The sequence below is a fragment of the Phocoena phocoena genome, chromosome 10 (assembly GCF_963924675.1).
Source record: "Phocoena phocoena chromosome 10, mPhoPho1.1, whole genome shotgun sequence".
Taxonomy (NCBI): Eukaryota; Metazoa; Chordata; class Mammalia; order Artiodactyla; family Phocoenidae; genus Phocoena; species Phocoena phocoena.
Genome location: NC_089228.1, coordinates 48993193 through 49006278, shown reverse-complemented (window position 1 = coordinate 49006278; position 13086 = coordinate 48993193). Strand labels below are relative to the sequence as shown.

The 13086-nt window shown below is 36.2% G+C and overlaps 1 protein-coding gene across 4 annotated transcripts in view; it reads left to right on the top strand.

The window, feature by feature from the left end:
- The window catches only part of GOLGA4 (golgin A4), a 106128-nt gene that overhangs the window by 25337 nt on the left and 67705 nt on the right, over positions 1 to 13086 (top strand). For 2 of the 4 annotated variants that reach the window (XM_065884680.1, XM_065884679.1), the window contains exon 2: positions 5167 to 5232. The exons of the other annotated variants lie outside the window; for them this stretch is intronic. In XM_065884680.1, the coding sequence (XP_065740752.1) occupies positions 5185 to 5232 (48 nt within the window). In that variant the 5' untranslated portion in view covers positions 5167 to 5184. The remainder of the gene's footprint in view (positions 1 to 5166; positions 5233 to 13086) is intronic. 4 annotated transcript variants of the gene reach the window in all.

Genomic DNA, 13086 nt, shown 5'->3' with positions numbered 1-13086 from the left:
GTTAGTGAAGGCTCTAGTCATCCATAACTCTAGAGCACTGAGATGAAAAGTGTAAGTTTTTAAACTTTTGCAGACATTTATTTTATGACATAATTCTTCATTATATATTATATAATAACATACATTAACTGCTAAATTAATGTTTCAAAACTTTTGTTTTTTAAAGTTTTTATTTTGAAATAATCAGATTCATGGGAGGTTAAAACATTTCTTTTTAGGGAGGCTCTGTGTACCCTTTATCCAATTTCTCCCAAATGTAACATCTTATATAACTATAGTACCCTATCAAAACAAAGAAATTGACATTGATAACCTCTGTGACATCCACAGAGCTTATTCAAATTTCACCTGTTTTATATGTGTGTGTGTGTGTGTGTAGTTTTATGCAGTTTTATTACATATGTACGTTTGTGTAACCCCCACCATGAAAAAGTTCGTTTTAATTTCTTATACATCTAATTCATGATAGCTAGTATTTTGGTGTATAGTATACAGTTTCTGAAAGAAAATTGAAGCTCAGAAGAGAATATATATCAAAAGACCTAGTATAATAGAATTTATCCTTAAAACTTATTATAAATTTGTTTCAAAAGTTTCTTCTGTGTGTATTGGAGAAAACTGTATTTGTATATAAGTAGAAATAAATGATTATTTAAAGTTTTAGGGGTTTATACTCCTCATAAATTTCCATGCTGTCTTTTTGAATATATAAAAATGAGTGGCTCAATATTTGTTATACTAAGGCTTTGTGTTCTTTACCATGTATTGTTCTTACTGGTATAGGCTCTCATACTGAATTGCCAGATGTGCTATGTGCTGTGGTGCCTGTTGCATATATCATTTGTATGCCAATAAGCAAGTTGTTTAAAGTTGAGTTTTGAGATCCAAAACAGCTCACCTCATCTCCCTTCCTGACCTTTCCCAGCAACTTACTATTTCTATGGGTGAAGTGATGGGTGGCAGCAGTGGTGGTAGCACAAGGCCATTATAGTGTTGTGTGTGCTGTGCGGTGAGAACACTTTGCAACATTCCCTTATGATTTGTCTTTCATCCTTTGTTTTATTTTTATACCTCTGCTCATTACACTGAATGAGACAGCTGCTAGCCGGGATGATAGCAGAGCCTGCTTTTCTCTCTGAGTATACTATCTTTGCTTTGGATTCCTCCAAGCAGCCTAAAACCCAGACTGACGGTGTGGTGAGTCCTTCCACCGCTTTCTGCCTTCCCTTTGTGGGGAAGCAAAGTAATTTGGTAATTCTAGAAGCACATCTCACGTTGCTTGTCACTTACCATCTCTCAAAGCATCTTCAGTGCCCTGTTGCTAACCTCCCTCTAAAAAATCAGAGAGTAAATTGCTGAATTCTGATGGCTGGTGTGTTTTTTGCTAGCTTTTTAACAGCAACAAAATAACATCTGTTTTCCTTAATGTAGTGAAGAATACTTTCACTTGGTCTAAACTCTTAAGTTTTCTCCCTAGGGAATGTTTGCTCATTAGCTAAAAGAGGTATGCATTGCTAGGAATCTCTGTTGGTAGGAGGCCAACAATATTTTGAGACTTGACTCACATTTTTAGGAAAGAAAAATGCATTTTATATAAATCCATAATTAAACAACATTGAATAGGCAGGTGGAGTCTACTGTAACAAGTAATTGCATCTTATTTTGGGAGAGTACCAGTTTTCTGTGTATTAAACATTTGAAAGGAAATAGTTACCTGTTTATTTTTCAACTGATTGAATTCATACAATTTTGAATCTTGTATATATTGATAATTTCACTTGGGGAAAGTAGACTTTCTTCATAAAGTATCTGAGTTCTTAATTTAGCAAATTAAAACTTAGAGATGTTTGATTGCCTAGTAAGGATGCTTTTGTTGTTAGAATGGACACCGACTGAAATGGGATTGGGGTTTTTTTAAACAGTGAGAATTGGTTTAATTTATTAAGTGGCTAGTAATGAGTTAGAATACTTCTGTATTTATCCATGCAGCCAGTAAAGACTTGGTCTGCATATGGCCAGTATCAGTCTTATATTACATTCTAAACTTGGTTTTAGAAAAGGAAGCAGCTCAGAGTTCTCATAATGCCTTAGCTTGGCTCTCAGGTATAGTGGTCTCTAACACCTCACTGTTTTCAATACTGGTTTGAGAGGGAGACAGGAGTCCCAGTTAGAGATAACTTACCAACTTATTTTAAAAACATAAAAGGATATTACACTTCATGTAGTAGTAATAGAGCCTTAAAAAACCACAACAAAAAAGAGCTTCTCTCAGGCCCACTTCCGTTAGAACATAAAATGATTTGTATTGAGTGCCTATCCTACTGTGACAAATGCTAATAATTTTAGAATGGAGGCTTTAGAACTTTTTAAAATAATTTAAGTAGGCTGAAAGTCTACATTAATCTTATTTAAATTTTGTTTTGTTCAGATAAAAACTTATTTCTCCTCACATAAAACCATAGCATAACCTATAGTAGAATAAAAATTTAGTGAGCGTCTAATTCATTATTTTATTTCACCAATTGCTGACTTTTCCTTAATTCAGTTTTTGGAAAAATGCCTCTCTTTACCCCAAATTCTAAAAGTTGCTGTATCCTTAGTGCTCAGTAGTCAAAAGTAGTTGTTGAAAGACTGAACAAAACATAATTGAAGGGAATTCCCTGGCGGTCCAGTGGTTAGGACTCAGCGCCTTCACTGCTGTGGGCACGGGGTTCGGTCCCTGGTCGGGGAACTAAGATCACGTGAGCCACGCAGTGCGGCCGAAAATTAAAAACAAACAGAAAACAAAAAAACAAAACACACATACACAAAACACCATAATTGAAGACAAATCTGGCAGGGAACCTGTGTGTGCTTTTAAGTTAAATGCACTTTAGAAATGTTTTCCTGTTATCTAAGAATTGCCTCCAGGAGAAAGTGTTGGTGACTGAGTAGTGACATGTGTTGAGCTAGTTCTTTAGGCTTCTTTCTTGGGGGAGGCCTTCAGAAGTCTCCTTACACTGAAGGAAGTAACTGTATAAAGATTTAACAAGCAATTACTGAGCCTCTACTACAGTCAGGCAAAATGTAGGGTTCCTGCCCTCCGAGCGTTTATAGTTTAGTATGGAGACAAAGATGTCAGAATACACTTAACAATGCAAAGGAATTAAGTCTTCATAGAAGAAAATACAGGCATAGGAAATGTGTTAGCCCCTCAGGCCAGCCATATGAAGCTTCACAAAATAAGGGGCATTTGAAAGTTGAAAAATAAGAATTTGCTGGGCAGAAATGGAGAAGGCATTACAGGTAGTGATAAAATCTATAATTTTGTTTCTAGAGATTCTTAACTTAGATTTACATGGTAACAGAGGCCAATACTTTCCTTAGCTGTCTTGCATTTATTTAGGTATATAGTATAACAAGTAAATTGAAATATAGATGCAGAGATGAAAAGTTTTAAAATGTTATGCTGTTTGTTTGGTAGGGTGATATTTCAGACAATTGTAGAATAGCTTTTTTTGTATGGACCACAATCATGTGTCAAATAATTTACTTAAAATAGAATATGGACTCTCTTGCCACTCTTCTTCCTAACCTAAATATTTTATGGAGCCCTTTCATTTGCTTTCTCCATAATTTAACAGTAACTTACTTTTCGGTATACTGCGTGGCAGAGAGACTTGCTGATTTCTCTGAAGTATGTTTTTTTATTTTATAGTGTGTAGTGTAGGATATTTTTAGGGCTGGAAAGCATTAATTATGATGCTACACAAATAATATGCCATGTATACGACTTCTAATTCTTTGAAATGGCAGAGAGCAGGAAGATAAAAGTTAATTCCTATGTTTCCCCAACCGTTCTCTCCTATTTAACTTTAAGGAAGTGTCTTGGACTGATAAAATTTGATAACTTTTTATGTCAGAGGGAGAAGGTATTTAAACTTTTATGAGGAAAAAATTCAAATGTATTGCAAGAGTGAAAATAGTAATGAGTCACATAAGATTTCTTCCCCCTTCCCCAGTATCCATTATCCAGTGTCAACAATTAATAAGTCATGGCCATCTTATTACCATACCTCCCTAACCACACCACTCCCACCCTCCCCACACATGCAGATACCCTCTGCCCATTCCTGTGGGATTATTTGAAGCAAATTTCAGATATCTAAGTATTTTGGTATATATTTCTAAAAGATAAAGACTAAAAATATATAACCACAATACATTTATCACACCTAAAATTATTTCTTAGTATCAAATACCTAATGAGAGTTCAAAAATTTGAGAACACTTTTGCAAAGCTGAGTGCCTTCTCCACTTGTATTTAAGAATAAGAAGAGTCATATATTTGACTCTTTCTTGGTTAGCCCTAGAGTTGCAGGGGAAATGTACTTTCAAGTTACTGAAACATAGTGGCTAGTATTTCATTGAATGCTTTTGTTTAAAACATGGAAGTTATTTTATCATGAGCTGCTTCTATAGCTTTAATTTTAGTTAGACACTTAGTATATTATGAATGCAATGCAGAATTTTGAATCTCGAAGAATATCATCCATTATGGAACTCATGCTGGTATGATATAGTCAGTAGAATGTTGTGTAACTTGGAGCATTTGTCATACCAACAAAAGAAAACAAAAAGCTTTCATATGTGGAAGAAATTATTTTTAATTATAAGTTTTTCTGAAAATTGTCATAACAATTTCATTTAGACTCCTGGCTTCAAATGAATGAGGCATTTCCATTTCTTGTTGCTAAGATATTTTTCAGAGCTTAGCCCAAATAACTTTAAATATTATTTTACTGTAAGGAACAATTGACGTTACTTTTTCTGGATAGTTTTCTACTTGAATGAGTTTTGCTAATTGAATCCCTGATGTTAACTTCATATTGAGGGAAAAAGCTGGGGAGATTGTAATGGGGAGAGGTATGTGATTAGCTTGAAATAAATTTGGCTGCATACTAATCTTTGCTATTTGGTTACAGATATTATAGCAAAATGAATTTTCTAAAATACTTACCATACTAGTTTTGCCTTGCATGAAAAATTCTAATAAGTGAACAATTACTAATTTTGTTTAACAGATAAATGTATCTAATACGTTTTGGTACTTGGCCTTTATTCTTAACAGTTTTAAAATTTTAGTTTTCTGATCCTTTCTTTACAATGTTTCTTTCTTTTCCTTAGAATGCATCTATCCAAGCCATGAAATCTCCCGACAGTGTTAATGGAAGTGAACCCACAACTCCGCAGGTCCGTTATTAATGTTATTTAAAAGAAATAGCAAGTCATTTCAGGATGTCAGTCAATCAGTATTATTAGCATTTGACTTTACATTGAAACAGTGATGTCTGAACATTGATACAATGTCTATGGTAAATCCAGGTTTGTTGATGGTTTCTTGGAAAAAGTTTAAAATGAAAGCAATACATGTATATATATACCAGTCATGTAAGATTCCATTATTACTCATTTAAAAAACTAATGGCACTGAAGAGAAAACTTCGGGAAAAAAGACTGATTTTATAGTAAAAGATTATGGAGTAAGTCATTTTGAAAGACATGTTGAGTTACATATTCTAGAAGGGAGATGTGAAGAAAATGGGATTTCTTTTAAAGTTTGTTCTAATGCAGAATATCTTACTACTAGAGAATTTAGTTTATCTTTGATTTTAAAAAGTTATTTGGAGAGTGGGGCTCATGTAACATTCTTTTGACTCCTTCCAAAAAAGAAAGAAAGAAAGAAATTCATTAAAAAAAAATCTTAATGATAGCAGTGTCTGAGATGAACATTTATTTTCTTTGGCTTTAGTGATTATTATTATCATTAACCTGGCTGTTCTCAACAGTCTCTGTGTAGAGCAATAACATTTCTGATTCTGTGAACCTGGAGCAGGAACATGGGCAATTTCTGAACTAAATCATGTAGATTAAACATTCTAAAGTATTGTCTAGCTTTCCAAACTCCATGAAAAGGTTACCTGTGAGCTGAGAGTCTCATTCTTTTCAGGGAGGCTGGCCAGGCTCTGGGCATAGTCCACATCCCTGGGCTTTGAGCAGCATCCCCTAAGTCCTCTACAGATAAATCATTTTCTATTAGTGCCTTGAGGTAGGGGTAAAATATTGGGAGGCACCAATTTAAATGGTACTGGACAGATCCAGTGATCTTGAAGGAATATTAATTAGAATTAATTAGATAACCAGCTTTATGATCAAATTCAGGAGAGATTTAAGTTTAATTAAGGTGAAGAATGAACATGGGTGATATTCAGGAAGTTAATTGTGTTTATTGAGTTTACTGTGTGTCAGGCATTGTTAATCATTTTATGTATATGATCTCATTTAATTCTCATAACAAGGAGACACCTTCACTCAGAGGCTGTTTTTTACTTTTATACAAATTTCTGACAAGTTGGTTGTTGGTTGTTAGCAAATTAGGAACAGGGGGTATCCCCAAAGTGGGTAGAATGCTTACTGTGGTTGGGCAGCAGGAAATCAGAGTTGACACCAAGGTAGAAGAGATGGTGAAAAGCAAGCCCAAGAGTTTATAAAGTGTAGCTGCCCGTGACCCCCTTACTACTGGGTAGAACATCCTCTGTAAACCAATAGAGTTTGGCACACAATGTAATGATTGTGGTGGGGATGTCATTAAAAAGGGTTACTCACTGTCCTTATTTAAGAAGGCAGAAAAGTGCAGTATACCTATCTCAGAAAAATTTCTGTTAAATAGTTAACTCTTAAATTGTTTAATGCAGTACATAAAATTCAGCTAATCAAAATGATTATTCATTCATTTCCAAAGGAATGCAGGTAGTTGACATTTTACCTCAAACAGACTTACAAAACTCAGATATTTGAAAATAATTAGTGTATACCACCATGTAATAGAGAAAAATATATTTTGCAAAACAGGTATGTATGAGCATTCATCCTTATCTGAGAAGCTGTGAAATAGTTTTATTGGATCATAGTTTTAGTGTTTTAGCAGTTTAGGATGAATCTAGGATCTAGTATTGCCCTCTTATTGTATAGATGAGCTATCAGGCATGAAACTTTAAATTATTTGCCCAAAGACCAGTGGCTAGTTATTGATAGTGGTATTATCATAGATAGACAAAAACATCAGTCTACCCCACTATAATTTTTTGCCATGTATTGCCTCATTTAAGTTTATATGCTGTTAAAACAAAATGAGAATAAAGTAGTGGTTGCCGGAGCTGAGGAGGGTGGGGAGGATGGCGATATAGGTGAAGGGGATTGAGAGGTACAAACTTCCAGCTATAAAATAAATAAGTTACAGGGATGTAATGTACAGCACAGGGAATATAGTCAGTAATGTTGTAATAACTTTGGTGTATAATCTATAAAAATATCGAATTACTATGTTTTATGCCTGAAATGAACATAACATTGTAAGTCAACTATACTTCAGTAAAAACAATAAAAAGTAACAACAGAATTTTTTTTAATTGAATAGAGCAAATCATAGGGATTTAAATGACCATTCTCATATGCTATTTTTTTTTTTTAACTATAGGAAAAAGTCTGGTTTTGAAAATCATTTATGATTTTTTTTTAAAAGCAAGTCAACCTCTGTCAATTTTTAAAATGTATTTATTTATTTTAATATTTGGCTGCTTCGGGTCTTAGTTGTGGCACATAGACTTCTCTCTAGTTGTGGCGTGTGGGTTTTTTTCTCTCTCTAGTTGTGGCACGTGGGCTCCAGAGCACGTGGGCTCTGTAGTTTGTGGCACATGGGCTGTCTCCTTGAGGCACACGAGCTCAGTAGTTGTGGCACGCGAGCTTAGTTGCCCCGTGGCGTGTAGGATCTTACTTTCCCTACCAGGGATCAAACCTGCATCTCCTGCATTGGGAGGCGGATTCTTTACCACTGGACCACCAGGGGACTCCCTATGAATTTTTTAAAAAGGAGAAATTATAGTAGTGTAATTAAATTTTGAAATTTCTGTTGCCATTTTTTGAATACTGCTTTTAATTTTATTTTCAACAGTTATGAAAAATTTCAATCATACAGAAAAGTTGAAAGAACTTTATAAAGTGAACATGTGTATACCTACCACATAGATTCTATCATTGATATTTTACTTTTCTTTTTTCTTTTTTTTTGGCTGCACTGCACAGCACATGGAACTTCCCTGTCCAGGGATTGAACCCATGCCCCCTGCAGTGGAAGCTCAGAGTCTTAACCACCAGGGACCACCAGGGAAGTCCTGTACTTTTTTTTTTTTAATCACAAATCTGTCCATATATTCATTCCTCTATTCGTCCCTCAATCCATTTTATTTTTCTGATGCCTTTCAGAGTAAGTCGCAGGCCACAGTACTAATGTTTTAGTATGTATATCATTATCTAGAATTCAGTGTTTGTAATTTCTATTTTGAAGTGAATTTTATATAAAATGAAATATACAAACCTCAAATGTACATTGACTGATTTGTACATCGACACATACATTTGACAAATGTATGTGCCAAACCCATGCACAGGTTATAGAAGATTATCAGCACACCAGAAAGTTCCCTTAAGGTCTTCCCTTTCAGAGGCAACGTGTTGTAATTTTCTTCCACCATACAACACATTAGTTTTGCTTATTTTAGAACTTTATATAAGTGACCTTATAAGTATGTGCTCTTTTATGGAAGACTTCTTTCACTCAGCATTATGTTTGTGAAATTTCATCCATGTTGTGGTTATCAGTAGTTTGTTCCTTTCTATTGCTGTGTAGGATTCGTTTGAATGAATATTCTGCAGTTATTTACCTATTGATGGACACCTGGGCTGTTTCCAGTTTTCTGCTATTACGAATAAAACTATCATGAATGTTACTGTAGAAATCCTGTGGATGTATGTTTTCACTTTTTTCTTCTTGAGTGTTATTGATTATGTATTAATGCTTTTTGATGATTTCTAGAATAAGATATACTATATGTAAAAAGTGATACATATCATTTTGATCAAGCATTGAGTATTTAAAGATCTCCCATTAGATCATCATTATCATATTGCCAGGTTAAGGTTCAGCTGAACAAATGTGTAATAACTACCTACTTTGTGGAAAGCACTGAGGCAAGACTACAGAGATAGAGAATATGAATTCTGTTCTAAAAGAGCATAAAGTCTGGGATGAGGGTGTGTGTGGCAGATATAATGATAAGAAAATGTATTTAGTGCTTCCTGCATATGAGGCACTATTTTAAATGCTTTTACTCATTTAATCCTCATAGCAACCTATTAGAGTAGTGTTGATTTATAGATGAGGAAATTGAAACAAAGAGGTCCTAAAGCTAATAAATGGTAAAACTGGGATTCGAATCATGGAGTTTTGGTCAGAGTCTGAGTCTTAACCCCGGTGCTGTATTGTCTCTGTAGTTGTTCTAAGGCATAAACAATTCAGTTAGTTGTTATATCAGGAAGTAAGTAACTAATGGTGAGTCGGAATGCAGTATGTGCTCCAGTAGTGGTCCTGGTAAAGTGCTTAGGCCATTGAGAAGGGTTGTTTCTGATGGGTGAAATCTGAGGTTTCCTGGAAGAGCAGAAACTTGAACTCACTTTTGAAGGATGTCTGAGTTTCCATGCGCAGAGAAAGTTTGGGTGATAGTACAGAGGCACACAAGGATACATTTATTCAGGGAACAGGAAGTTACCTGTTGGAACTCAAGTTTTTGTTACATGATGGGGTGGTTTTACAGAGAAATGGGTCTTGGGAAGTGGGAACCTTGAGTATCAGCTAAGGATTTTGAACTTTATATTTAGTGGGAGTTCAGTTTAGGAATTGGAATGAAATGATCTGAATTATGTTTTAGAAAGACAATCCTGGTGACCATGTGGCAGGGGCAGATTGATAGGTAAGAGATTTGAGGCAAGAGAACAGAAGGCTGCTACAGATATCCAGCTGGTAGAGGATAAAAGTCTGACACTGTTGGGGAAATAAAAAGGAGGAATGCAAAGAATGTAAAGTGGGGGAGACAGAAAGGAGCTAAAAGTAACTCTGTGTTCATTTATTTTCATTTATACATTTCTCCTTCTCTAACCCCCATCAGCTTTTTAAAAACTGAGTTATAAATCAGTGAATGTCTTTGGTACCAGAAACCTGACAATAGTTGGAGCCAATGGGAGTTTAGTTTTTCACATAGCAGAAGGGCTAGAGACAGTTAGTCATTAAGGACCCTTCTCCGTTTGGCTTCTTGTCCCCCCCTCCTTTACCTTCTCATCCTTCCCACTGCCTTTCACCCTCACAGTTACAAGTTTGGCCTCCAGGAATTGCATCTCCATTGTTGACAGGACAAAAGGCATATATATTCCTTTTTATCAGGAAAATAATATCTCTCCTAGAAGGTTCCATCCATTTTTTGGGGGGCCACACCACACAGCTTGTGGGATCTTAGTTCCCCGACCAGGGATTGAACCCGTGCCCCAGCACTGAAAAGCATGGAGTCCTAACCCCTGGACCACCAGGGAGCTCCCGAAGGTTCCATCCTTTAGATTCCCACTTACAGTTTACATTATTGGCTGAACTTAGGCACAGGGCCCCCTCCTGGCTGAAACAGAGTCTGGGAAAAGCTAACTTGAAAAAATCCTTTAATTGAAATGTAATATCACAGTGTAATAATGTATACAGAAAAGTATCATGTATTCCTTGTACAATTTACTGAATTTTCACAAACCAAACACAACTTTGTAACCAGCACCCAAAATCAAGAAACAGAAATTACCAGCACGCCAGAAGCCCTTGTGCTCCCTTGTGCTCTCTGCTCTCACCTCCCCCTACCAGGGGTAACCACTATCCTGACTTCTAACTCTGTAGATTAATTTTGCCTGTTTCTGACTTTATGTAAATGGAATCACTAGTGGTTATTCTTTTGTGTCTGGCTTCTTTTGCTTAATAACTCTGTTAGTGTTAGTGAGATTCATCTATATTCTTGCTTGTGGCTATAAATCTTTAATTCTCATTGCTGTCTAGTATTCTGTTAGTGAGCAGATGACAATTGACTTATCCCATCTGTTATTGATAGGCATCAGCAGTGGTTTCAGGTTTGGTGCTATTTTAAACAGTGCTGCTATAAACTTTCTAGCGTATATCTTGTGTTGAACATATGTATACATTTCTATTGTGTATATACTTAGTAGTGAAATTGCTGGTCTGGAGAGTACGTGTGTGTTTAGTTTTAGTAAATACTGGTAGTTTTCTGAAATGGAGTGTTCCACATCCTCACCAATACTTGGAATTTTCCATAGTTTTAATTTTAGCTAGCCCGGTGGATATGTAGTAGTATCTCATTAGGGTTTTTATTTGTATTTGAGAAGGTGAATGTTTTAACCTGGCTGTATTGTCACCCTGCATGAAACTGGCATCTGGTGGAAAGGAAGAAGGGAGGATTGGTTATCAGGTGATAGATACTATTGATTGTTTAGCTCAAGCCAGTCATGATGCTAAGTGCTTCACATGTATTAATGTAGTTAGTACTCCTCACTAGCGCCCTACGAGGTGAGTGCTGTTGTTTTCCCCAATTAACTTATGAAGAAACAGAGGCACAGAGGGGCTATGTAACTTGCCCAAGGTCATATTGCCGGAGACTTGAGCCCAAGAAGCCTGGCTACAGAGCCTGTGCTCTTAGCTACTGCATCTTATAACCAGAAGAGTCTGCCACATAAGCTTGTGTATAACATTCTTATTTGTAAGTTTGTCTTTTGTTTTGTTTTAGTCTTCTTTCTTTAATAATAATGATAATTGTTAATGTTTATTGAGTATTTGCTGCATTGTAAGCAATTTGCATGTACTTATTAACTCATTCAGTCCTTGTGGCATCCATATGAGGTGGGTGGTATTATTATTACCATCATTATTATTTTTATCACCCCCATTTTAGAGAGGGGGAAATGAGACTAGTGAGGTTAAGTAACTTGGTCTGTGTCATGAACATTGTGGTGGAGCTGGGATTTAAACTTAGGCAGCCTTACTCAGCAGCCCACAGGCTGAATCACAACACTCAAACTCCCAAGCAGGGCTTCCCTGGTGGCGCAGTGGTTGAGAGTCCGCCTGCCGATGCAGGGGACACGGGTTTGTGCCCCGGAAGATCCCACATGCCGCGGAGCGGCTGGGCCTGTGAGCCATGGCTGCTGGGCCTGCGCGTCCGGAGCCTGTGCTCCACAACGGGAGAGGCCACAACAGTGAGAGGCCCGCTTACCGCAAAAAAAAAAAAAAAAAAACCTCCCAAGCAGAGTAGATGTGACAGTTACTCAGTTTATGAGCTTCTGCAAATACATGTCTTTGAAATTGTTCATTACCTCCTGGCTCACCCTAAAATAACAACTGTTTCTAGTGTTATTCAAACTTACCTCACTTGTTTGTCCTAAGGCAATTTACAAGGAGATTGTCTGTAAGAGCTGAAAAGCACTTTTTGCATGGGTCAGAAGCGGATGGTAATGGAATAGCGGTAAAGTGGTTCTTCAAGTTTTTGAGCATGAGGGTCCCTCCTCTCCCTTAAGATTTTCTCTACCCCACCCCAGTATAAAGGTAAAACTTTCACATTATGAAAAAAAAAATTGGAAAGTACAGGAAAATAGAAAAATGAACATAAAAATCATCTAAAATCTTACCACCCAGACCCACTCACTGTTAACTTTTGGTGTTTGTCCTTTAACAACCTGATTCTAAGGGTGTTTATGTAAACATGCATACAGATTCATAAGTATATGTAACTACGTTAAATCAAAATGAGTTCACAGTGTATGTGTTATTTTATAACCTGAGTTTTCCCATTAATAGTATGTCTTGAACCTTGTTACATACATTGTGGTTTATATAATGTGTCCTCTAGTGGTGAACATTTGGGTTGTTACCACTTTTTACTGTCATGAACGTCCTGTGATAAATCTGTGCGTATGCAGGGGGTGGGCCCCTCTTACTCCCACCTTGCCAAATACTATTATTAAATCTCTAAAATCTATGAGTAAAGTATTCCTGGTCTGATTTTTTTTTTCTTGTATATTAAAGAGAATCTTTTTGTTTTCCTGTAATCTTTGCCTATACATGACCTCAGTCTCCCCTGAGCATTTCATTCCTGGCATCTTTGAGATCTTGCAGTG